The sequence below is a fragment of the Eptesicus fuscus genome, chromosome 14 (genome assembly GCF_027574615.1).
Source record: "Eptesicus fuscus isolate TK198812 chromosome 14, DD_ASM_mEF_20220401, whole genome shotgun sequence".
Classification (NCBI taxonomy): domain Eukaryota; kingdom Metazoa; phylum Chordata; class Mammalia; order Chiroptera; family Vespertilionidae; genus Eptesicus; species Eptesicus fuscus.
Genome location: NC_072486.1, coordinates 64,219,352 through 64,244,761, shown reverse-complemented (window position 1 = coordinate 64,244,761; position 25,410 = coordinate 64,219,352). Strand labels below are relative to the sequence as shown.

Below are 25,410 nucleotides of genomic sequence, written 5' to 3'. Positions count from 1 at the left end.
AACAATATCCTATATAATAAAAGGCTGATATGCAAATCGACCTAACGGGGGAACAACCAGTTACTATGACAAGCACTGACCACCAGGGAGCAGACACTCAATGCAGGAGCTGCCCCCTGGTGGTCAGTGCACTCCCACAGGGGGAACGCTGCTCAGCCAGAAGCCCTGAGCCCAGCTCAAGGCTGGTGAGCACAGCGGCAGTGGCAGTGCTAAGGATGTCCAACTGCAGGCTTAGGCCCGCCCCTCCCCCAAGGAAACCCCCCCCCCAGCCCCAGTGCACGAATTTCGTGCACTGGACCTCTAGTATAAGGATAATTCCATCAAGAAATTTGGGTCTGAAGGGCAGCTGAGAAAATGGCTCATTGATGGAAAAGATGTGCACAAGGGAAGATCTGGTTAAGATGGGGGTCACTGGAGCATCTCTGCACTCTGATAAGGATTCCTTAGAGACAGAGATTGATGATGCAGAAGAGAGAAAGGGGATAAGTTATCGAAAACACAAGAGGGGATAGGATCCAGAGCTCAGAAGGAGGAGATGACCTTTGAAGCCTTCTCCCTAGTCACAGAAAGAAGATGGTTACCGAGGTAGATGGGTTGGAGGCGGGGGTCTTGTGGTGAAAAGATGAGGAAGTTTGTATGTAATATCTTCTATTTTCCAAGGGAAATTGAAGTAAACTGGGAGGAGAGAGCGGGTCAGAAAATGTTGAGATTAAGAGGTGTAAATAGTAGTTTTAGAGGACACTGACACTGCAGTAGGGACAATGGCACCAATCTGAGGTTTGAGATAACCGACTGAAAGTAACACTGGCTGGCGGCACTGTGTGCTTTTCCTGAAGAAAATGTTCGATTGTCCCAGTCAGGTGCATGGAAGGCAAATGGAATGGTTCGCCCAGAGTTGGGATAATACAGAGATGTACATTGGAAGAAACTCAGGGTCAAGACTGCGGAGACTACTGCAGTTCAAGGAGGAGGATTGTAGTGATGGGCCATGGGATCTGGGCTAGAAAGGAAGGGAGGATATCCAAGAAGGGGCTTGTAAGTAGAAGAAAAAATGAAGTCAATGAATTAGCTACGGACAAAGGATCCGGAAGGATAGGACCATGGTGATCAGGGTGGAATGTCTGATAATGTGTCAGCTCAGGGTCTCCCAGAAACAGACACCAAGGCAGGGTTCAACTTGCAGGAGTTTTATTGAGGTAACATCAGTGAAGGATAAAGGGAAGGAATTAGAAGCAGGGGGGTGGGGTGGGGGTGGGGGCCTTCATACCAATAATGCAAGTCCGACGCCTAGGAAAGGAGACAGGGATTGGGCTAGCAGAGTTTGGCCTCCGCGCAGCAGTTCCGAGGAAGTCCGGCCAGGCCGCAGAGGGGTCCCCACGCCCAAGCGCTGGCTGGAGGAGTCCAGCGTCTCACTGAGGGGCCATCATGAGGACCTCGCTGCGCTCAGCCTCGGACTGGGGACCGGCTGGACAGCACACCTCAGCCACCGGCGCGCTGCGGACTCCCGGAGGGCGGTGGAGAGGTGCGGGGCGGGGGGCGCGAGGGCTGACTCGGAGGAGGAAATGGCCACTGGAGATGAAGTTACCAGGACGGGGCCGGGTGCGGGAGTTCAAGGCCAACCGCAGTGATGCATCCCACGGGTGCAGACTGTGCCGGTCGCCGGGGCATCGGGGATGTGTACGCTCTGAAAACCACCTTCTGGCTCCGGGCCGGGCTGGAGGTGGCGAAGACTAAGTGGGCCCTAGTCTTTGCAGAGCTAAGCAAAGACCTGGCTGGGCGGCTGATAAATTACGTGGGTGGCGGAGGGGAAGAGGATGGCGCTGTCCGGGGCAGGGTTCTCCAAGCCACGGGGTGGGCCGGCAGGGTGAGGAAGTCGTGCTCCGCGAGCAGCACCGGCGGCGAGGCCATCCTCCCCCGCCGCCCTAAGGCACAGGTGCTCCCGGGGCGCTGCGGACCCAGCTCCGGGGCGAGCCCGGTCCGGCGGGGCTGGGGCGGGGCTGCGAGCGCTGCCTCCCGGAGCGCGCCGAGGAGGAGGAGGAGGAGGGTCTGGAGGGCGGGACGCGGCGAGGCGCCTGAGGTATCGGAGCTGTGCTCGGGGCTGGCGTCGTCCCGCCGGCCGGCGGCGGCGCTCACGGGGGCGCGGGCTTGCGGAGGCCCCGGGCGGCGAGCTGGCGCTCCCGGGCGGCGCCCCCGCGGAGCTTCGCGCGGCAACTGGCGGCGGCCTGGCGCGTGGTGACGGCCGCCGACGGGCAGCGGCTCCCCGGGGCGGCGGGGCGCGGGGCGGCGCTGCGGGGCGACGGCTTCCCGAGGCTTCGGCCGGGCGGCAGCGGTCCCCAGGGAGAGAGACAAAGACACGCCGGTTAGAAACGGGCAACGCCGGCGCCTCCCGCCACCAGAGCCGCGACCCCAGCTCCGCGCGCGCCACTTGCGCCCAACAGGTGGTCCGGCTGCCACTTGGGCACCGGGGGGGGGGGGGGGGGGGGGGGGGACCTGTGTCCTCGGGGAAACCCAGGTCGCGACAGCATGTTGCAGCCATTTAGGAACGTGTATCGACGCCCTTAAATTTGTTAGTCCCCTCTGACCTAGAAATTGTAATTTCAGAATTTTCCCTTAAATAATAATTATGCATACAAAATTTTCATACAGGGTATTCAGTGCAGTATCTATACTGATTAAAAAAAATACCCAGTCATGTGGGAAAGTGTACTACATGGAGTAAAAATGAGTTTCATCCCCATCTGTGGTGTGTATATGCTTGTGTGTCCTTGTGTATACATACACACCACACCACACCTGTATAAAATAATGGAAAGATTCCAAGATGTTAACTGCTTATCTCTGGTGATGAGGCCGCAGGTAACCTTTATTTCCCCAATTGTAAACAATAAGCATATTTTATTTTTGTAATAAAAATACAGGCTTATACTGTACCTCAACTCTTACTGAAAAATAAAAAATATTAAAAATAATATTTTTTTAAAAAATAATTCAATCAAAGGAATTTTACTCTATTCTTATATACACATTCTTTCTCCCAATTCAAATTTATTAAAATAATCATTTCATGTTGTGTAGCAAAGTGGTGGATATCAAAAGATTTTAAGGATTAATGAATGGCCTACAGAACTAGTTTATCTCCTCAAAGTTTCTAAGTAATCACAATATTACCGAGCGGTTTATCCCTTAACCATTACAGTTTATCAAAACTGTCTTTTTTGAAGTTCTACCCCATTTTACGCTATTGAACATCTGTACTTTGGGGAGAGGAGAGGGAATGCTTTCTGGGCTCCTCACACTTAATTTGGTTGTTATCTCCACAGACCTGGGAACACAAAGTTTGCAAAAACAGGAAAAAAATACCATATTTTAGAACAAATATTTTAGATAATACCAATGTTTTAACAATGTATTCAATAATTTTTCTCTTTTACCTGAACTTGTAGGAGCAAAACTAAAATGTTACAATGAACTAGAGTCTGAATTTAACATCTTGGTCTTCCAATCATAACAGATTAAAAATTTGGGGCAGGGAATCTGTTTAGCTAACCCATATTCCAGGAAAATACACAGGATGAAAATAAAATTACACTAATATGGCATAGGGACAGGGTTCCAGGGCTGTTATTGAATTGACAGAAGATCCATCACAAGTTCCAGTGATATTTCAAGCCAAAGTGACCTCAGAGTTGTCAGGTTGATTTAACTTAATGATGAACAAATCTAAACTCAGATGTTGATTGGAATGTGACTTAAACCACACCATCCTGCAAGTTTCCTTCCCTCTGAAGGTACTGGATAAAAGTTATCATGTCTAAAGGCATACCTTTAGTAAAAAAAAAAAAAATTATAAAATTTATGAAGATAAATCCTAAGAGGCCAAAGGTTTGTGTTAACCAACTGCTCCTGAACAAAAAGAAAGCTGTATGAACTTTCTTTGCAGCATTTTCTCCCTTAAAACCTTATCACCAAATGATAACAGGTTTGAAACAGAAGAGTATTTATTTGGAGGGCTATCGCCCAACTTTCTATCCATACAGCGATTTGTTTGATATTTTGAGTGCCTATTGTCTCAGGCATTTAAACACACGCACACACACAAACATGAGCTCAATCTAGAAAATTACCTTCAGATTATTAGAATAACTCAGATACAGGGGGCTAACCTGAATCCCTAAACCATCCCACCCCAGGCCTGCCAAAGCTTTCCTTTCCACCATATTCTTCAGCTGAGCTAATTTCCTGTCATTCCTTTGCTCAAATTCATCCCGAGCACAGAAATGCACACACAATGTACTTTATTTTACTGCACTGGAAACTGACTTCCTGAACTTAAGAAATAAATAAAAACATTATTTACAAAGGATTATGCCTACCTCACATTATTATTTTTCATGAAAAAAAAAATGGTGACTTCCTGAAAAAAAAATTAAAAATAAATCTAACTGCTCAGTAGTAAATTCCAGTGAATTTTGGCCCACTGAGTTGAAGTTGTGATGTGGTCTTTGAAGACAGCAACACATACATCATTTCTGATAATCAAGTGCAACATTTTTTCCCGTGGCAACAAGTGTTGAAATCCTTGACTCAAAGGTACATAGAACAAACGCAGAATTCCATAGCATGCTTTGTCAGGTTACGGTAGCCTCTATACTGGAACACTACATCCCTCCAAGACTCTCAAGTTAAAGCCACATTATTTCCTCTGCCTTCAAGTTCAATTAAGACTTCTGGAAAGGCAGCAAATTTCTGTCTGGGAGAGACAAACATCATAATCTGTTCCTATTTCTTGGTAATACCTCCTGGAAAGGTGGTGACAGCTGCTGATATGGAAAATAAAGACACCAAGACGAGTGGCTATCCTTTCCTCATCAAAGCAGGAACACCATGATGTGTGCTTATCACCAGGTACACATCTGCCCCCAAAGGGCCATCATTTTTTTCTTCCATTTGAATATTTATTAAGAGAGACAGACAAGAGAATTTTAAAGATGTTGACACTCTTTCCCATTTCCAAAAAAAATGTAATTCTTTGATGACACCAGAGAGCACATGAAAATATGAATCTTGGTGCACTGAGGCATCAATACCAGTTCCATCCAGTCATGTGCTGAACAAAAATGGCATAGCGCCCACTTTTTTCCAAGTCTGGAGTGAAATGACTTGATAGATGCTCTGCTTCAATTCTCTTTCATGGACTGTATTTAAGAACCTTTGCACCAAATTACTTGACTCTCCACTCTCCCAACATACACTATTATTTCCCACCTGATCCTTTGTTCTTGGCATTTCACCCATCAAAAAAAAATGTCTTTTCCCTCCTCTCATCTATTCAAATGATGTCCATCGCTCAAGACCCAGACCAAAGCTATTCTGATAAGCTTTCCCTGAATACTGCTGTGTGAAACGATTTATCCGTTTTCTGAACTTCCACAATGTTTGCTAGGATGGTTCTCAGAGTGTGTTTCTGAGACCACCAGCTTCAAAAATGCACTAGAATCTGTATTTTTACAAAGACCAGAAGAAGCTCTGGCAATTTTCCCACTGTTGTCACAAATCTACTTTGCCACTCTTAGAAGAATAAGTAAACCCCACATCATGGAGAGGGGAAGGCTGACAAGGCTTATTGTTGCTGGAGTGATCCACTGACTCATCTCAAGTATTCCTTTCTGTTCTCATTTTCACACAAAAAGTTTTGGTTTGTCAATGTGTATTTGTCAGATCTGTAATGTCATTGCTGACTGCTGAATTCGCCATCACCAAACATCCACCCCTGTGTTTTTCAACCATTGCCTCCCAGTTCCATGGCCGGCCCCTGTTCTGAGGGTTCAGATGCTGCTACCACTTTCTAAATAATTTTATACTCCATGAGGAAGAATGTGAGCAGAGCCTGAAATGGAGGTGAGCATGATTAGATGGAAAGGACTACAACTGACATCACTTATTCAAATAAGATATAAAGATATATTTTCCCCTAGGGCGGAGCAGTAACTTGAAGGCCATCTCTTCCATTAAATGCACATTACAGATAGGGGAACTATGGGGAATAGAGTATTTTGAAACAAGAAACTAAAATTTTGAAAAAATCAAAATGTCAAAAACAAAACAGTAGCAAAATCATGAAGAGTCAAAACTGATGGCCCTAATTAGCTCATGGATTCAATATTAAGAATAAATGACATTAAGGAGTTAAAAAGAATTAAAGGATTAAAAAATGTAAAAGATGAGATAGGTCAGTCATCTATAGAAATGGCATAAGAGATTGTCTTTGACATTACAAGTATCAAGATGACCTGAATTCAACACCAGTTACACTTATTAATATTAGTTAGAGTCAATCACCTTGCCAGGTGAACCAATAATCAGGGCCAGCCTTAGAAAGTAGTGGCCATGTCGAAGTTACCTGTGAGCCCTGGCAGGGAGGCTAGCCTGCCCTGTCTTCCTGCTCACCATCTTCAAACTACATGACTATGTGATTTCAAATATGCACACCCACTCACATGCACATATACACAGGCACAAAAAAACCATTTAATTAGAAATGGAAATGATGGGAAAGGGAGGAACAAAACATAGTGTTCAGAGAAGTTGAATATGTTTTTTAATGGCACAAATATTTGTTTCACTTATCAAAAGAATTAGTCACCTAAACAAAAAGTTCAAGAACTTGGACATATAAACTTTTACTAAAGAATAAATATCAAGACATTTCCCATGTCCACAAATATACACAATATTCAGTTACTTAGGGTGTTTTGTTTTGTTTTATCCTGTTTGGAGTGTTTTGCTTGTCATTGTTTGTTTTCTGATAATATCTCCATAGGAGAGAGACCTGTAAGTACAGCCAGGTCCTAGCATGACTTAACACAATTCTTGACAAGATTTGTAAGTCACTATCTTACACCAAGAATTCCAAAGTCAGAATACAGTAAGAACCAATAGGACCTCATGTCAAGAGCTGAGGATCACACACACAAAAGCTGCACTAATACTATGAACCTCAAGGATACAATCTTACTTGTTCTACTACTAAATTTTAACTATTGTGACAGCATTATTACAAAATATTTTTAATCTGATTACCTTTTTCCAATCAGTGATGGAGTTATAAATGGTACTATTTTTCAAAGAGAAATACTCAGAAGTACTGCCATCTCTAGAAAGAATGCTGAATTACTGAATAATTAAATTATTTAGCCCAAATATAAGTACTTAATCTCTATGAATCCTATCATGGACATTTGGCATGGGACACTTTAAAAAAAAATAATTTGTCATTTGTTATACAGTTTGATGCAAGAGTGCTAAAATCAAGGAGTTCTAAAAGGTATCAATAACTGAAAAATAAAGCAATTGCATTGATAGGTAAGTTGGCCAAAATGATCAAAATTAAGGATATATTTTATACAAATTATTAATCTTACCAAGAACATTAAAAGATAGTTAAAAACTGTTTCAATTAACAAATAAAAATTTATTTCTGATTTTTTTATATGAATGTGAAGATTTTAAAATTTAGAAAGTAAACATTTGTGGTTTGATATTTATAAAATCATTGCTTTTCACTGGACTGAGATATTAAACTGTTTTGCACATACCACACAGGTATTTACACAAGTCTAAAGGTAAATTACTTCCCTAAAAAATTCACCTGCCATTTCTTTATCAAATGGAATAGAAAATATCCCAATCAGCTATTTTTGGTAACTAGCAGTAATTATTATATATATTTCACTTATGATTTTTTTAACTTCAACCTTTATCATAGAATCAGTGACCATAATCTCTTTCTGAAAAAAAATGTGAAACACATTATATTGCACATGTGGTACTCAATTTGATATGCTGGAAACAAAGAACAATTTAACACTTAGTTTATTTCCACTAGCAAAAACTGGATGTCTGAATGATAGGCAATATAGAAAAAATGGAAAGTTCATGGACCAAGGAATAAAAATACCTGGTTTCTACAATTTTCAGACATATTGTTAAACAAGATAAAAAAGGAGGTACAGAAAAGTGTGTACAATATGCCAGTATTTGCGTGACGAGGAATGACATTTATATGGGTACGTATACATAAAACAGCTCTTGAAAGCCCAAGAAACTGGTAAGTTCTTGACCCTGGGGAAGAGAATGAGAGAACTGGGAGATGGGGTAGGATGAAGACTTACCTTTCACAGTACACCTTTTTGTACTGTTTTATTTTTTTACATGTACATGTATCACCTACTAAAATAATCTTTAAGAGATAGGTGGCCTCTATTCCTGACTTCTTCATTAACTACATCTGTGGCCTTGTGCAACCACTTACCTCAATTTTCTCCATTTTAAAATGAGATTATACTAAATCTCTAGAGTCCCATCTACAATTCAACAGAATTATGGCTCAAAAGAAGGTATATTCAAAATGCCAGGTGGCTAAATAAATTAAGCTTTACTTTGCAGTGAGATACATAATATGATATTATAATTATTTACATTTCTGTCTGCTCTGTTCCCATCAGGCTATAAAAGCAACATAGTAAGCAAGAGAGTATGGGAAGAAAATTCATGTTTATGAAATTGATAGTTTTTCTTCTTTTTTTTTTATTCTGTACCAAAAGTAAAAGTCTGATTAATCCTCCTTTTTTATATATCCAAACTATTGCTTCTAAGATATATAGACTGTCAAAACATAGTTTGACAAAAGAATAAATATTAAAAGCAATTATAAAGAGCTAAGAATTTCTGTGGTAGAGTTTAAAAATGAATACTGAGTAGAAAAAAAGCTAAAAAAAAAAAGAAGTCTCCCCTGTATTCCCATAAAATTAGCCCAAGAATCTCCAAAAATCATCCATAATCTTCATCAACACAAGATACTAAGAGAATCACAGTAGCCAAAGTTGAGCAATCTAAGGTTTAGACCAATAAAAGTAGGACATGAAGAGGACACTGAAAAGAAACCAAATGACTGACTCCTCAGGACAGAGAATGGGGACAGACAGGCCTGGGACCCCTCATTCATAACCCTAATGCTACAGAGTGAAACTGTCAGTCCTGGGTCTCAAAAGGTTTTGAGTCTAAAAACGGAGACACTGTGATTACACAATAATACAGTAATAACAAAAAATGAAAGTGAAAAATAAATGGTAAGTGTTATAAGTTTATCAGAGGAAGAGGTCAGCATGGTTTGGAGCAATCAAGTACAGACTCATAGAAAAAAACAGAACTTTAAAATGTGTGATAAGCAAAATGACAACGATAGCATGAACAAAACAAAGTCAGCAAGGGAGTCAGTTCTGATAGCAAGATGATCAATTTAGTCATAGTTTGATTTTAAATAGTAACTTGGCAAAAATGTTAGAAGTATTTTTTAAATACTGGGTTGCCAAATGTTCTTCATAGAATATTACTACAAAGGAGTGATGATGACATGCTGGTAATATATCAAAAGTGATTGAACAGGCTCAAATACAAGCTCAATATGCATCTAGATGTAACTTTTAATTCAAGAGGTGCCAGTTTTACTTTTCCATTGCTTAAGTCTGGGAATTGGGTCTGGTTAATGAAATAGAGTCCTATGGATTGCACTGTACGAAAAAAAAAAAAAAGTCAAATCAGAACAAAGAAAACTATCCTCTATCTCTCAGTGATCTATCGATCTTGTATGCAATATAAAGGTATTCATTATCTTATAAAAAATTGTGTTTGTGTATGTGTTTAATTATAACACTGATAAATCTTGGAAGAGATTTCTAAACAAAATTTACCTGTAAAATGTTGACATAGGATGAGAAAGAATATTAACAAATATAAAGGAAGTTATTAAGCAAATGAAGTCCTCAATATGGAAAGTATATATTCTAAACATAGTCCACTGTTCATTTATGTTACAATCCTTGAAAAACCTAAATATACATATTACCTTTATTCAATATCTCTTAGTGATTTACTGAGGTAAAAATGGGTATAAAGAGGCTTGCCAGAAAGAAAAAAAATAAAATCAATGTTTAAAAACAAATTATTTTAAAAGAAAGATTTGAAACAGGTATCAGTTAAAAGTTTTATGATTTAAAATGATTCTGTGCTACAGCAATGCGCCTTGTGCTATTTTGACATGGATATGAGGTTTATGCTAATGCCTATTATTGATTAATTTGAAGTTCAAAAAAAAACAAGAAAAGAAAACCATTTTCAGAGCAGAACAGAAAACTTTAAAGGTTTTTCCTTATTTTACTATAGATTATAAGATTATAATAAAATGTTGTTTTATTATTGCTATCCTCTTATAGTTCAAGTCTGTCAGCACTTCTATTATTGACTTCAGTTTTCAAGGGTCATAACTTACCAATATAATTTACTCTATAGAAATTTGACAAAGTCTCCTTGGATTATCTTCCCTTTAAAGGCATATTTTAAGTTAATCAAAAGTTGGATAGCTCAAATGGGATACAGACCTATGCTTTCAATATTAAATTAATGATGTGTATCCTGAATAGGGCTGACTTCTTAAAAGTCATTTTGCAATCCCTTGTAAGTATCCCTTGGCCCGGGCAGGGTAAACAGGCTGCTTCATTTCAGTTTCAAAGCTGACAAAAATCTCCATTGAACTCTGGTGGTTATCTAGATGGCAAAATCTAAAGTTTTATTGTTAGGTTCTCCCTTCAAAAAGGAGGTGACAGAAAGCAATTTCATTTCTGGGAATTTATCCGAAGAAACACGAAACACTAATTCAAAAGAATATATGCACCCCTATGTTCACTGCAGCATTATTTACAATAGCCAAGATCTGGAAGCCCAAGTGTCCATCAGTAGATGGATGGATAAAAAAGCTGTGGTACATTTACACAACTACTTGGCCATAAAACAAGAAGGAAATTTTACCCTTTGCAACAGCGTGGATAAACCTGGAGAGCATTATACTATAAGTGAAATAACCCAGTCAGAGAAAGACAAGTACCATATTATTTCACTCGTATGTGGAATCTAATGAACAAACAAGCAAAATGGAGACAGATTCATAGACAGAGAGCAGGTTGGCAGCTGTCAGTGGGGGACAGGGGGATAAGTGGTGATGGAAGGACACCTGACCTGGGGTGGGGAACACGCAATACAGTGTACAGATGGTGGTTGTAGAACTGTGCACCTGCAACCTGTATGATTTTGTTAACCAGTGTCACCCCAATACATTCAATAAAAAGAAAAAGAAGAAATTGGGAGGGTCACAGAAACGTGTATGACAATGCAGAACCTAGTTTTTATTAACTGTTATTTTAAATATGCACTGGTCCAAAAAGTGCAGCTTGACAAAGTAAAATATATTTTAATAATGTGTTCAATGTTCAATAGCATATTGTTTTTCCTGTAGAATCTGGCAATGGATACTAAATTACTTAAATTTATTGTATATAGTATGTCAGATTCTATTAATTTACCCAGATGGCTTTCTCCTACTTTTCAGAAATAGTTTCTGCCTTGGTCAGAGTCATAGGGATTAAGTAACAAACAATTCCTGGACAGATCAAAGCTATGGGATTCAACAAATCTTGTCAATCCAAGAATACTAATAGATTGTTTTATCTTTGAAAATTAGATATTTCCTTTTTAAATAAGTAATCTTTTAAAATAGGTCTTAGTCTTTTTAAAAGCCCTCTAAATACAACACATAGACTGGCCCACATTATTATATCTTAACTATCCAGTACTTCTTAGACTATTATCAAATATATGTTATATTATATATGTTACATTATAGATTTAGAAACCCAGTGCTAGCCAAACATCATTTTCAAAATGAAAAACTAAAACAGGAAGACATTGGACTAAATTACATAATAAATAAAAGAATGTGAGAAGTGCTATGTTACGTTGTTTCTATTTATTCTTCCCGGTAATGTCTTCGAAACCTATGGCTGCAACAACCACATGTACAATAATGACTCCTAAATCTCCAGCCCCTGCACAATCTCTCTCCTGACCTCTAGTCTGTATATCCTACTCCTCCTAAGCATCTCCAAGTAGATGTCCCACAAATACCTCACCCTCAACACACCCACTTTAATTCAATATTTCCCCCTAGAAAGGGTTCCTCCTCCCGTTTCCTACCTTAAAGAATGGTACCACTCACCTGCCCAAACAAAATGCCCAAACCTGAGAAGCATACTAAATGCCTTCTTCATCTCCAGTCTGGAAAATTTCACTTCTGAAATAACAGTATCTGTATCCGTCTCCATGGTCTCATTAGCATTACCTACATTTAGGCTGCTATCACTTAAGATTTCTGAAACTGGCTTCCATTTTATTTCCCCACCACAAATATTACCCTCTACCTCCACTCCGATTCAGTCTCCTCAATGCTATCAGATGTCCCTGCTTAAAACCCTTCAACAGCTACCCCTAATCTTGAAAATATAATTCAAACTACTACTTGGCACATAAGCTCTTTCTTGATTTGGCCATTGCCTTGTCTCATTCCTTTCCTTGGTCTACATGTGGTCTCTGTACCTACCTGGGAAGTTTTTCTGCCCAGCCAACTTGAAACTTGACTCAAGAATGAATTTAGAAATCACGAGAAGTCTTCCCTCAGTGTCAGGGAAAGCTTTTCATAATTAACATTCCACTGCTGTGTGTCCTTATAATGTATCTTTTCCACCAAACTTGAGAGGAGGAACTGCATGTCTTACCTCTGTAACCCTAGCTCCTAATTCTGTCCTGTACAAACTAGAAGCTCAACATGTCTACTGAATGGATGAAGCAAGTCAGCCTAAAACAGTGAAATCTGAAAAATACTCATGAAATTCTTAGATTTTTGACACTTGAGCAGGCTCAGTGCAGGGGGGAGGGGGGCTTAATTTGCTTATTATTGTAAATCTGTCCCTAGATAATACTTTTAACAACTTATTTTATCTTCTAGCAATAAAAGTTTGTTAAAATGAAATCTTCAATCCTTAAAAGGCAAATAAATACCTCATTTCAAATACAACTTGTCCTACAAGTAATAAACACTTTAATTAGCATACTGTATAGTACAAAGGCTTGCATCACTCAAGAGACTAAAAAGGAATCTGGGTTAGTGCAACCTAGCTAATACCTGTTTGGCAGCATGTCTACGGCACCACCTATGCATCAATTTAACAGGTAAACAAAGCTAGCTGCCACCACCAAGGCCCCTAATCAGCTGGTGACATCAGCATTAGCATGTGTGGGGTAATATAGTTTTTGACTCTCATCCTCATGGAAATAAATGCAAAACGCAGAAGGGAGAAGCTGATTACTAATTTCAGAATAGCTGGAACACAAAGCAAGGACTCTGAGAATATAGGAAGATTCCAGGACCCTGCAACTTCTCTGCCTTTGCTATCTCCTGCTTGCCTATACTGACAAGCTATCTATCATCTATCCACTCATTCAGCAAATGTTTTTTTAAACATTACTATGTCCCAAGCATTGTGGTACACACAGGGTCTACATAACTCTCCCTAGTCTCTTACATACATCTCTCCAGTGGGAACAGACATTGAACAAAACAACGCAGATGTAAGGATAATTACAAACTATGTTGGATGACAATAAAGGAACGTGAGAACAGAACTACAAGGGAGACATAGTTTAAATTCTTTCTTTAGAAGTGACATTTAAGCTGAGACCTGAGAATGAGTAAGTTAGTCAAGTGATGAACAAAAGCGATGCACATAGAGTAACGAACAGATCTGTGTTTTAGGAAGATAGTTCTGACAGCAGCTTGGAAGACAGATTAGAAAGAGGGTCAGTAAAGAGACTATTGCAATGGTGTAGGAAAGAGATAAGAGTCCAAACTAAACTACTAAAAGTGGAGATGGCAAGGGAGGAGCCAAATGTGAAAAACATTCAAAGGTAAAATGGACAGGCACGGATCACTGATCAGGTAAAAGAGCGTGAGAGAGAGAGAAAAAAGTCCAAGTATTTCCTAGGATTCTAATTAGCCTAGGTAAGTAGGAGGGTAGAAATGTGAATAATTAAGACAGGAAACAACTATAAAGGGAAGGTAAGTTGTTCTATTGAGTTTTTGTTGCATTTAAGATCCTGGAGAAATATCCATGTGGAGATGTCTGACATGCAACTTTAAAAACAAGTAGTCTTTTTTTTTTTTTTTTTTTTAAAGGGTCTTAGAATCAGAAGAATAGGCGGGCTAGAAAAATAAGTCTGGAGTATCTTCACAGAAGTGGTAAGTGATGTTCTGGGAGTGGATGAATCACTGAGGGAGTATAAAGTAAGAAAGGGACTAAGAAAATTTTGATCCATATTTAAAAACCTACTAACAAAATAAAAGCCAGTGGCAAGAGAGGAAGAATCAGAGTTCACAGGAGCATGAGTTCAATAAATATTTGTCAACATCCACTACATTCCAGATATGATGCTAGATACTAGGTATGTAAGTCAATGACAGGAGCTCTTCCCCTTACGATGCTTATAGCCTAGAGGAGGGACACAAACAGATCATTTCAATATTGCTAAAGGTGAGGCACTCCAGAAACACACCAGGAGGAAACCCAGCTGAACCCAGAAGTTCAGGAAGGAGGAGACAGTGTCTCATATAAGGCTTTTAAGATTGATTAAAATCAAACAAAGAAAGTTGGTAAGGGAAAACCAGATGAATCAAGGGGATATTCCCAGACTTTTGGAATACCTGAGCAGGATAACGGGGCTGGGGAAACAAAACAAAACAAACCTGGAAGAAACCAAGAAACTAAAGTGATTTAAACTGCAGAGTGAGTTACTCTTTGAAGAAAATAAGAGACCAGAAGATGAGAAAAGTGGACAAGGGGTTTTTTGTAGAAAATTTACAGGTTCGGGGGAAAAGGTTACAGAAGAGAGATTGGAGGAAGCTGCCAAACTATGTAAGAATTTGAGAGGAGAGATGAATAAAGAGAACTTATATGAAGTTTGCTTAAGTTTTATGTAATTGTACCTTTCGACCACCTTAGAAGATTTCTGTAAATAGTAAAAAGGTTCATTATTTTTCAAAGATTTTTGAGCTTGTCTGGTTTTTTTTGTTTGTTTTGTGTGTGTTTTTTGGATGTAATACCATGCTGAGACTGGCCCAAGGTGACCCAGTTATAAGTGAGCATGAAAACCTGGGAAAGGTAAATTTGCAAGCATTAATGGTTATAGAAAGGCCAAACATGATGAAAAGCAAGCCATCACATTGAGCTTTTAAGTGATCAGCAATGCCCTTCACATGAACTTTCAATACAAATGTAGAGATAGAAAATAATTGCAGATGGTTCACAAGTGGATGGTATAAACATGGCCTATATTGTTCATTCATTCAACAAATATTTACTGAGTGCCTACTATGAACTGGGAACTATCCTAGGCCCTGGGGAATCAACAGTGATCAAGACACAGATCTCCTAAAAATAATTATTAAAAAATTACTAAGTATATACCCATATAGTGTATAATTGATTATGGACTAGTTATCAGGGTATACAGTCAATACAGCACTCCCATGAGTTTGAATCTGTCACCAATATTTAGTAGCCATGAAGGCAGGTAACAAAAGCCATCAGTAACAGAAAAAAGAGGAGCTTGCAGGTAGAGAAGCGATATATAGAGGGTACACACACTTTGAACAATTATAAAGGCAGTGTTTATTAAAATACATTTTATTTTCAAAATTGAGCTATCAGCCCGGGCGGCATAACTCGGGTTGAGTGTCGACCCATGAAGCATGAGATCACGGTTAGATTCTGGTCAGGGCACATGCCTGAGTTTTGGGCTTGATCCCCAGTAGGGGGTGTACAGGAGGCAGCCTAACAATGATTCTCATCATTAATGTTTCTATCTCCCTCTACCTCCCCCTTTATCTCTCTGAAATCAATAAAAACATATTAAAATTTTTTGAGCTATCAGCTGTTAAAGTGTGTATACTTTTTTGGGGGATACCCTGTATATTTGATGATGAGGTACTGGGAAAAGAAGCTTAAAAGCAAAGACATATTGTGGACTAATGATAAGCCTTAATAATAAGATAATTGATGTTAATGTTCCTGTCTTCCTTCTTTCCTTCCTTCAACATGCTCTTAGCACCTGTTTTATGCCAGGTATACTGCGAGGCACTGGTGAGACAATGAGAAGACATGATTCTTGCTTGTAAACTCAGAACATGTTCATGTACCCACAGCCTAATGTTTATAAAAATAAAAAACAAAGATGCTGAGTTTCACTACCTAAACTATACATTGTTCTTTAAGACATTAATCACAAAAAAGCAAAATCATATCAAAAAGTTCAACAAATCCTTCAGCAATTAAAGGTACTGCAAAAAAAATGGCAACATATTGAAGACCCATAAAATATTTTAACTTAATAACTGTGTATATCTTGGCTTTATCACAGATGTTACATCTGACTTTTCATTAAACAGTTGGATTAATGCCAACAAAAAGGCAACGAACATTAAATGGCAAAGCAAGATAACCAGAAACTAAGTGCTAGAAAGTATTTCAGCAGCAAACTGACAATTTTAGTGATCACTACAACCGTAATACATATTTATTGAGCTCTTACTTAAGCCAGGCATTGTGCTAAGTATATTATATACAATACTAGAGGCCCAGTGCACAAAATTTGTGCATGAGCAGGGTCCCTAGTGGCTGCTGGCTGAGGGTGCCTCCCTTCCCCTGGGAGGGTCTCCCTTCCCCTGCAGCCACTACCCCTAGGTGGAACTCCTGGTCAAACTCCCAGTTGAGGGGACAATTTGCATATTAGGCTTTCATTATATAGGATATACTTAAACTTTTATAAATTCCCACAACAAACATACATATAAGGTAGTTTCTAATATCATTTTACAGACAAGAAAAGTAAAGTTTATAAAAAATAATTTACTTGCCCAAACTACACCGACAGTAAGTAAAGGAGTCAGAACTTGAACTTGGGTCTGCTGATACTTAAAACACCATGCTTTAACCACAGTATGATTCTGTATCCCCAAAAGAATGGAATAGTGCCAAGTACATGAAGGACACTCAATAGTGTCTGTTGTTGAAGGAATTAATGAGAGGATATAAAGCAGCTATTGCAGAGTAAGCCTAAATGTGGAAAGTACATGTAGAAAAGCAGAAGCAATATTTTAAGGATTCACTAAATCACCAACTCAAACTGTGCAGCATAATTGTGGGTGTCTGGAAAATAGCAGCAACTGACAGAATGGCCTAATAAGCTGTTACAGGAAATGTAATGGCTTTTCCTCAGTGAAAACTTCAGGCTGTCCATGAATCTGCAAAGCCAAAGATGGAAACAGCATAAGCAGTTCAGGAAAGGAACTGCAGGTGCTGATCAGCAAAGTTTTTCTCACATTTTCTCAGCACGGAAAGGATTGTTGGTGATGCATTGATATAAAAGTCAAGCCCATAGGTTACCTTTAATTCTATCACCTTTAAAATAGAAGAAAGACATGTACTAGAAAGATTATTACATGGCTATCCAGAGTCCTTCTGTGAAAGATTCCCATTGAAAGATTCCTTTGCCCGGGCCAGTGTGGCTACTGGTTGAGCGTCAACCTATGAACCAGGAGGACATGGTTAGATTCTCTGTCAGGCACATGCCAGGGTTGTGGGTTCAGTACGCAGTAGGGGACGTGCAGGAGGGAGCCAATCAATGATTCTCTCTCTTCACTGATGTTTCTATCTATCTCTCCCTCTCCCTTCCTCTCTGAAATCTATATATATATATACACACACATATAAAAAGATTCAGATATGTGTGTGTGTATATATATGACTCCTTTTATTGGACCCAGGGCCATGTTTTATTCCACTGACTCTACCACCATGATCATCAATGATAGAACCAACAGAGAGCACCTGTCCCAAGAGCAGCCAATCAATGAAGAACAGCCTATGGCTAGCAGTCTATAAAGAAGCCTGGCATAGAAGATTAGCCCAACCTAACTGAACCAATCACACTTTCTCTTACAGGAGTCTGAACTCAAGCTCTATGGAGAGGGAAAGTAGCTGAAAGACACAGAGAAGATAAGCAGCAGAAGTAATGAGGCAGTAATAACCATACTGAGAAGGCATAGAATGTGGTAATTCCTTTTTTAAAGAAAAGTAAAAGCCGAGTCTGAAAAGGGCTAACAGCAGCAGAGAAGCAATACTTCTGCTACTAAAAGGGGGATACTCAATCACCAGAAGTGCATTTTTTCCCGTTTATGAAATCTACATGGTGAAGCCAGTTTGAACAAATACTCCTAGATTCCTAGAAGGCCTGGCCACTTCTATCTCCCTTATTTCCCCACATAAAACCTTCCAATAAACCCCTCCTTACAAGCTACAGACCAAGTAACTCTGTGTTTGCAACCAAACACACACACACACAACAACAACATAGCCCAGTATTTGTATACATGAATACACATGCAGTTACACACCTGCAATTAGAAGACTTGGCAAATTGTTTGGTGGCTGGTGATCCAAGCCACTGTGGGTTTTACAAGTACTTCCATCTTGTAGCATCTGTGGTTTAAAGATACTGTGCTGCTTAGATCTAGTTAACTGGCTGGAACTCAATAACATCTAATGACCAAAAGGCATGAAAATGACATAACCACTCTCCTACAGAAGCTTATATAAAACAACCCTAACAAATTGTCTCTCAAAAATTCAAAGAAACTACATAAAAATCCTTTCCCTAAGTTAATTTTTTTCCATATCATTCAGTCACTTGAGCACACAATATTCCTAGTGCTTCCCTATTTTTTCTTAGAAAAGTACTTGTTTTTTGTTCCCATCCAAAATAAAAGCTATCAGTCACAACTAGCAGGTACTTTGGGATTCAGATCTACCAAAGCACCCAAAACAGCCTCAGGTTAAAAAAAAATACTTTGTACAGCTTAGGAAGTTTGACTACAGTCACAGATCCACTTGTTAGCACTAATTTACTTTCAGGATAATCCCACAGATAAAAGGGATTAAAAACCTGAGTTGTAATATGAGTTATATGCACTTAAGGTTCATTTTGGTTCATTCTGATGTATTAATTTCTCCTCTGGCTATCAACATTACATACTTTTGTAGTGAAAGTGTTACCAGATTATGTAGAACAGGACACCCAAATACATTGCAAGTTATTATTGCTCCAAGTATTCCAAATGGGAGCTTTTTATTTTGGTCTGGCTATTTTTTCAACCACACCATTCTATTGTTTAAACATTACAATATTCCGTGTGCCAGAAATATGCTCCAGACACCTGACAAAAGTAGTTGAATATCAGAATTATTAAGAAGCCACACACTTGATCTCAAGTTCCAAACCTAGAAACAAGGTTCTCCGGTGTTGCAAATTATACCAGTCCCTAAACCAGTGATGGCGAACCTATGACACGCATGTCAGCACTGACACGCGTAGCCATTTCTGATGACACGCGGCCGCTGAGGCGGCTGCATGCCGAGGATGAAACATTTGCTGCTCCTGAGGATGAAACATTTGCGAAATAATTTTTTTCCTCAAAGTGACACACTACCCGAGTTATGCTCCGTTTTTTGGCGAAGTGTGACACACCAAGCTCAAAAGGTTGCCCATCACTGCCCTAAAACACTAAAATTTCTAAAATCATCTTGTTGTTAAAAAAGGCAAGATCAGCCCTGGCCCCATGGTTCAGTTGGTTGGAGTGTCCTTCTGTGTACCAAAGGGTCGTGCATTCGATTCCTAGTCAGGGCACATACCTAGATTACGGGTTCGCTCCCCAGTGAGGGCTTGTATGGAAGGCAACCAATTGATCTCTCTCCATTCCTCTCCCTAAAAAACGTATCCTCAGGAGAGGATTTAAAAAAAAAAAAAAGAAAAAGCTAAATCAATAACTGTCAGATGTGGGGGTAAACTCTCTCAGCAGATAATTTAACAGTACGTGGGCCTCCGTTGAAATTTGGAGTACTGCCACTAATGACTACCATGGGCAAGACTGTTGACAAGTGTTATTTATCTTTTCATGGCACACTCACCAAAGAAACTCCTGGCTTAGCCTAAATCATGCTCTTCTGAAGAATCCACTCTTTCCATAATTGAATGCTTTCTCTCAAATAATACCACATATCCACTTTTGTTTTACAGAAATATTTCAGCTATGTTAATATGTATTCCATATCAATATTTTACACATGACCAAGAATAAAATATTTGTGTGACAGAACACATAATAATGAGAATTTTAAGAAGATGGGTTACTCTGGGGAATAACCATAAAAATAAAGTGTAACTTACAATGAATGTGCTTACAACTACCTAACACCTTTTGCAAGATAAACACTTACGAGTAAGAATAATAAACTAGTAATATCTGATTAGAAAAGAACTGATAGAAAATTATAGTTACCTTCATTGTATCAATTAAATAAAAGCAGCAGTTAAAATATGATGTGTAGCAATAAAGTTTTCTCTAAAACTTTCTAAACTTGAGGTAATAAAAAAATTCCCACATTTTGATCACTTATAGTAATCCTAACATTTACTGTAACATGCCATGCACTGTTCTAAGTATTTTAAATGTGTTTTTCATTTTATCCTCACAACAACTTATGAGGTTAAGAAGTACTGGGATCTCTATTTTATACGTGAGGTAATGTCACTCAGTAAATAATTTGTGGATCCAGAAATTTCACCAACTAATCTGGCTCCCAAGCATTACACTAAACTGCCAATAAGGTAATGTAGTGAATGTGCTTTGCAAATGTGCAAATGTTAGGTGTACTGATGAAGGGCACATGCATTGTAGTCAGACTTAGTATCAAGTCTCAATTCTGTAATATACTACTGATGTGAACTTGAATAAATCACTGAACTTCTCTAAGTTTCAATTTTCTGTACTACAAAATGAGGAAAATGAAGAAACAGTTCTTACTTGAGAGAGCTGTTGGTGAATTAGGAGTACTATGCATGTGAAGGATCAGCAGAGTGCTTGGCATACAATAAGCACTCCATGAACATTCATTATGATTAGCTAAGAATTCTCTTTATTATCATAAACTCTCATTTTAGTACTGGTGATATTTCCTAAAATAAGTGAAATCTATCAATACTAAGATAGTAAAAATTTATGAACTTAAATTGTCAAAGTATATGACAACATGGTTTTGAGACGGAAAAGGCTACTGCTTACTTTAATATCATTATCAAACATTTATTTAAAGAGCCTGGTATACATCAAATATGCTAGGCACTAAACAAAATTATCAAGACATAGACCCTGACTTCAAAAATACACAATCAAGCAAATTAATTCTGCTGAGTGGGCACACAGCAAAACCTCCAACTTTGGGCATTTTCCCAACCAGATGCACCTATGCTCCCGTTTGTGGTACACTAGTGGTGAATATATGCAGAGGAAGAAGTCTAAAATTAAATAATAAACCTGACACATAGAATATAGAACATTAAGATTCAGGAAGAAATGAGCTGACTTCACACCCTCTTGCCTTCTCAAAAAACGTTTTAGCTATCTTAGTTCTAAGATCTCTTGTTACCCAGAAGAGAAAACAGGAAAGATAAGAGTTGGAAGCTCAAAACATGAGTCAAAGGAAAAGTCTACAGAAAAAAAATTTTAAGAGGAGAAATTGGGAAGTTACAAAGGCAAAATAATTGTGACTTTAAATGAAACATGTTTTATTCTGCATTCTATCATGTGTCTGATGACTTAGAAACCAAACAACTAATAGCAGTTCTTAGATTGCTGATCCCTACTCCTCTTCAATCCTGAGGTTTCGATTAGCTCTTAAAGTCAGAGAAGAGGAAAAGAATAACAGAGTACTGAAGAATCTTGTCTAACAGCACAGCCAACAGCATGCTACACATATTCTAGAGCATGGTTTCAGATCAACTAACAGAACCATGGCTAAATCATAATTCTGGTAATCTATGGAGTCCGTTAGATAAGTGACTTCTAAAACTCCTAAGGATCTGGAATACTTCCGCAGGCCACTGCAATAAACCTGGAAACCTCATTTCCAAAGTTTTAGAAGTATTTCTATCTCATCTTCAGTGGTCATGTTATTTGAAGAGGTCTTTTACAACTTCACAACAATAAATGATATCCACTTATGCCTCTCTATCTCCATAACTAGTTGTCATAACACCTGGGAAATTCCTCTTTCTATACCCACAGCCTCAAGCCACAGCAAAGGAACAACCCTCCCACCCCCCATTCTTCCCCTCCTGCTGCTACTGCATCCACAGACTCTTTAAAACAAACTGAGAACAGACTATTGACCATAAAACAACATAAAAATCATATTCCTAAAAATTGTTAAGGTACTTTTAAACAATGCAAGCAATCTGTGTCAACAGAAAACCTGACTCATATATACAAAACTAAGCTAAAAATTAAATATGGGTAATTTATATATTTTTCAAGAATATGTATATATTCTTCAAGAAGGTTTTCCTCTTGAAATAGGAAATAAAGAAGAAAAAATAAGAGACATGAACCAAGTCATTGTGCATTCAAGGTACATCTGCTAATGAATACCTGCCCAGTGTCAGCCATACCTCATCCAGCCCTCACTTGTACTATCCAAACTTAGGAAATTGAAGTGCAAGCCATATCTTTTGTTTCTACTTTTCATCACACTTAGGAGAGGACCGTATCTTCAGGAAGAAAGATGAGTTCAATTCTAAAGAAAAACTCTTAATTGAGCCAATAGCAGCAAAGGTGGTTATTATCTATAGCCAGAGATAGGTCTTAATATATTATAAGCAGTTTCTGGTGGTTCTTTTACCTCCCTACACCAAGAAGAAAAAATGCTATCAATATTTGTTTATATAGCCTACATGCAAAATGGCTTCCAGCACCAATTTCCTAGGCTTCTTCTCAAGAGGCTCAACCCTAAGCCTCTGAGATGACAGAGAGCAAGATTCAAAATAAAACCAAAAAATAAGAATGAAGACCAGAAAGGAATAGGAAGAACAAAGAGTTTCAAATCACTTCTTCTTATTCATTCTACCTTTCTAAACTGGTCCCAGTTTAGCCTCTAACTTCTATGTCTGCCATGATCTGTTAGTTTGGTTATTATGATAAATATTCCTAATCTCTCTAGGCCCTTCTAATGTAAACCAGTCCTAACAAAGCTTTATTTTTTTCTCAGTGACTCACATAATATTTTTGACAGTCCTTGAACCCCGTCTCTCCTTCTAAATTCCTGTGTAGCCCTAGAGTTATGACAGAGAAAACATGTGGAAACAGGTGAGTGAAGTAAGAAAATTCCAGCAATTGGGCTCCCCTCTTTCTTCCATATAGTATTTAAGAAGTAAAGCAGAGAAGAAAAGTCTGACATACCGATGAAAGGCTGTAGTAAAGAGCTAACCCAAGCTTTTTAAGAATTCTCTTATCTTTTCACTGGTTACAGGTACTTAAGTCTGGAAAATATCTTTGGAATATGTCTTGTGTGTAGGAATGCATAAAAGATAACACTTTGCAAAAGTCAAACATACATGTTTAATAATGTGCAACTAATGAAGATGGTTTATAAATGAAATACCACCTACACATTTAGTTCCCTAAATATATTACACTATTAATCATTAAAGTTAGACCTATAAGTACAAGTTTTCCATATGTGGAAAAGTAAATCTGTTTTTAAATTAAAGAGAAATTATAAATCTAATTTTTAAAAATAAAACTATCAAGATATAATTCAAGTGTAGCTGCTCATAGTCACTGAATAAATTTAAATTTGATAATAAAACATTTAAGTTTCAACCAATGCACCTTTGTTGAAGCACATTTAGCTGAAATAACTCCAAGTCTGGTTTATTTCCATCACATATAGTACATTTTTCCAACAAGAGCATGTACATTCAATATAGAACATTTCCAGCAACAGTTACAGTCTTTCTAGTTTCCTTTCACAGTATATTTTAGTGCAAAGCACTGGGGAGGGTAAATGTTTCTCTAGCTATAGAAGTATTTTATTATGACCTTGTGGATCTTCAACATTTTAAAATTTTATACAAAAGTATATAGATGGACAGGGTCCCTCCTAAGTACAGGTATGAACCTATATAAAAACATGGTATATTCTCTGCTGTACCTTTTAAAATTATAATTTGACAAAAATTACTAAAAAATAAAATATTCCCTAAAAAGTACAAAAGATTGATACACAAAACCTGTCCAAAATTTCATAAAGATAGGTGTACTTCTGTTTTTCCTAAAATCTTGATTATAAAAATGAACAAGAATTCATTATTTTCCAAATTTTACAGTAGGAATCAAATATCTAAAGTGGTCATTTCAGATTTTACTTGGGAGAAAAAAATCAGGGTTTACACCCCACCTGCCTTTTTTAGCAATATTTAAAGAAATAAACTAGTATCATAAGAAGTGGTTGTGCATGGATTGTCAGCATCCATAAAATATCGGTAAGCTATTTACTACCTTCATATTAACATTAGTAAATGTGTGGTCTTTTAAAAAAATAGAAACTGAAAAATTAAGTTGCATCTATCATTAAAGTGCTTTGTATAAAATTTAAAGAAAAATAGGGGAATGTTAAATTTTCATAAAAACCTCAGATGTTTACAAATGAAAAATGTAATGATCATGGGTGAAAATGAACTGGAACTTTCCTGTAAGTATATATTTTAGAATGAAACTTCCAAACATTTAAGTGCTGGAGAACAAGTTAGAAATAAACGAATGTGAAAATAATTACCAATAATTAGTAAGCTAAATATGTATAATGTGTTGATACTAATTTGTCTTTTGGTCATAACATACACTCACTAGGAAACCAGGTATCTGTACAATCCAGATGAAAATTTTGCCAAATGAAGTGGAACAAAACTAAAATCACTAAGATATCAAGTCTTTGTCAATTAAAAATCACCAGTGGTGATATTTTCTTCATGTTGTTGATCGCTTTAATCAACAAATTGTTTGAAAAACAAAATTTGCAACATTTTTGTAGACACTGGTTAGCTGATGGACTGTGATGACAATAGGTAAATGTCACAGCTACTTGAAAGTGCTGGGAAAGGCAGTGCCTTTGAAACAAGTGGTTAGATAATTATCCTTTTAGTGAGAAAACAGCAGTTACAGTCAAATATTTATGAAAATGTTTTTCTTTTTTTTTTCTCATAGTACCATTTGAAGACGTTTAGTGGTTCTAACACCAATTTAAAGTCTTTCCACAAATATGAACTCCAAACCTTTTCGTACATCACTTGAAGTTATCTGAGGAGAAATGGAATAAATGAACACTTTTGAGTTCACCAATCAAAGCTTGTTTTTAAAATTATACAATAGTAAATCACTTCTAAAGAATGGTTTCATCACAAGTTTTCCACAAAAATAAAAAAATGTTATAATCAAACCACAACATTTAACCTACTCAGCACTCTTGAGAACCTGAATCCAAAACTAACTTAATACTAATTAAATATATTAATTGCCTT

General features: G+C 37.9%; 1 protein-coding gene across 2 annotated transcripts in view; it reads right to left on the bottom strand.

Annotated features, from left to right (window-relative positions):
• Nucleotides 1-1,171: 1,171 nt before the first annotated feature.
• ZNF800 (zinc finger protein 800) overlaps nucleotides 1,172-25,410 on the bottom strand; it is a 48,890-nt gene continuing 24,651 nt past the window's right edge. Inside the window, exon 5 of one of the 2 annotated variants that reach the window (XM_054726608.1) lies at nucleotides 1,172-2,310. In XM_054726608.1, the coding sequence (XP_054582583.1) occupies nucleotides 2,130-2,310 (181 nt within the window). In that variant the 3' untranslated portion in view covers nucleotides 1,172-2,129. Of the gene's footprint in view, nucleotides 2,311-23,743; nucleotides 25,190-25,410 lie in introns of those variants that run through there. The other variant, XM_054726607.1, reaches the window with a different exon arrangement.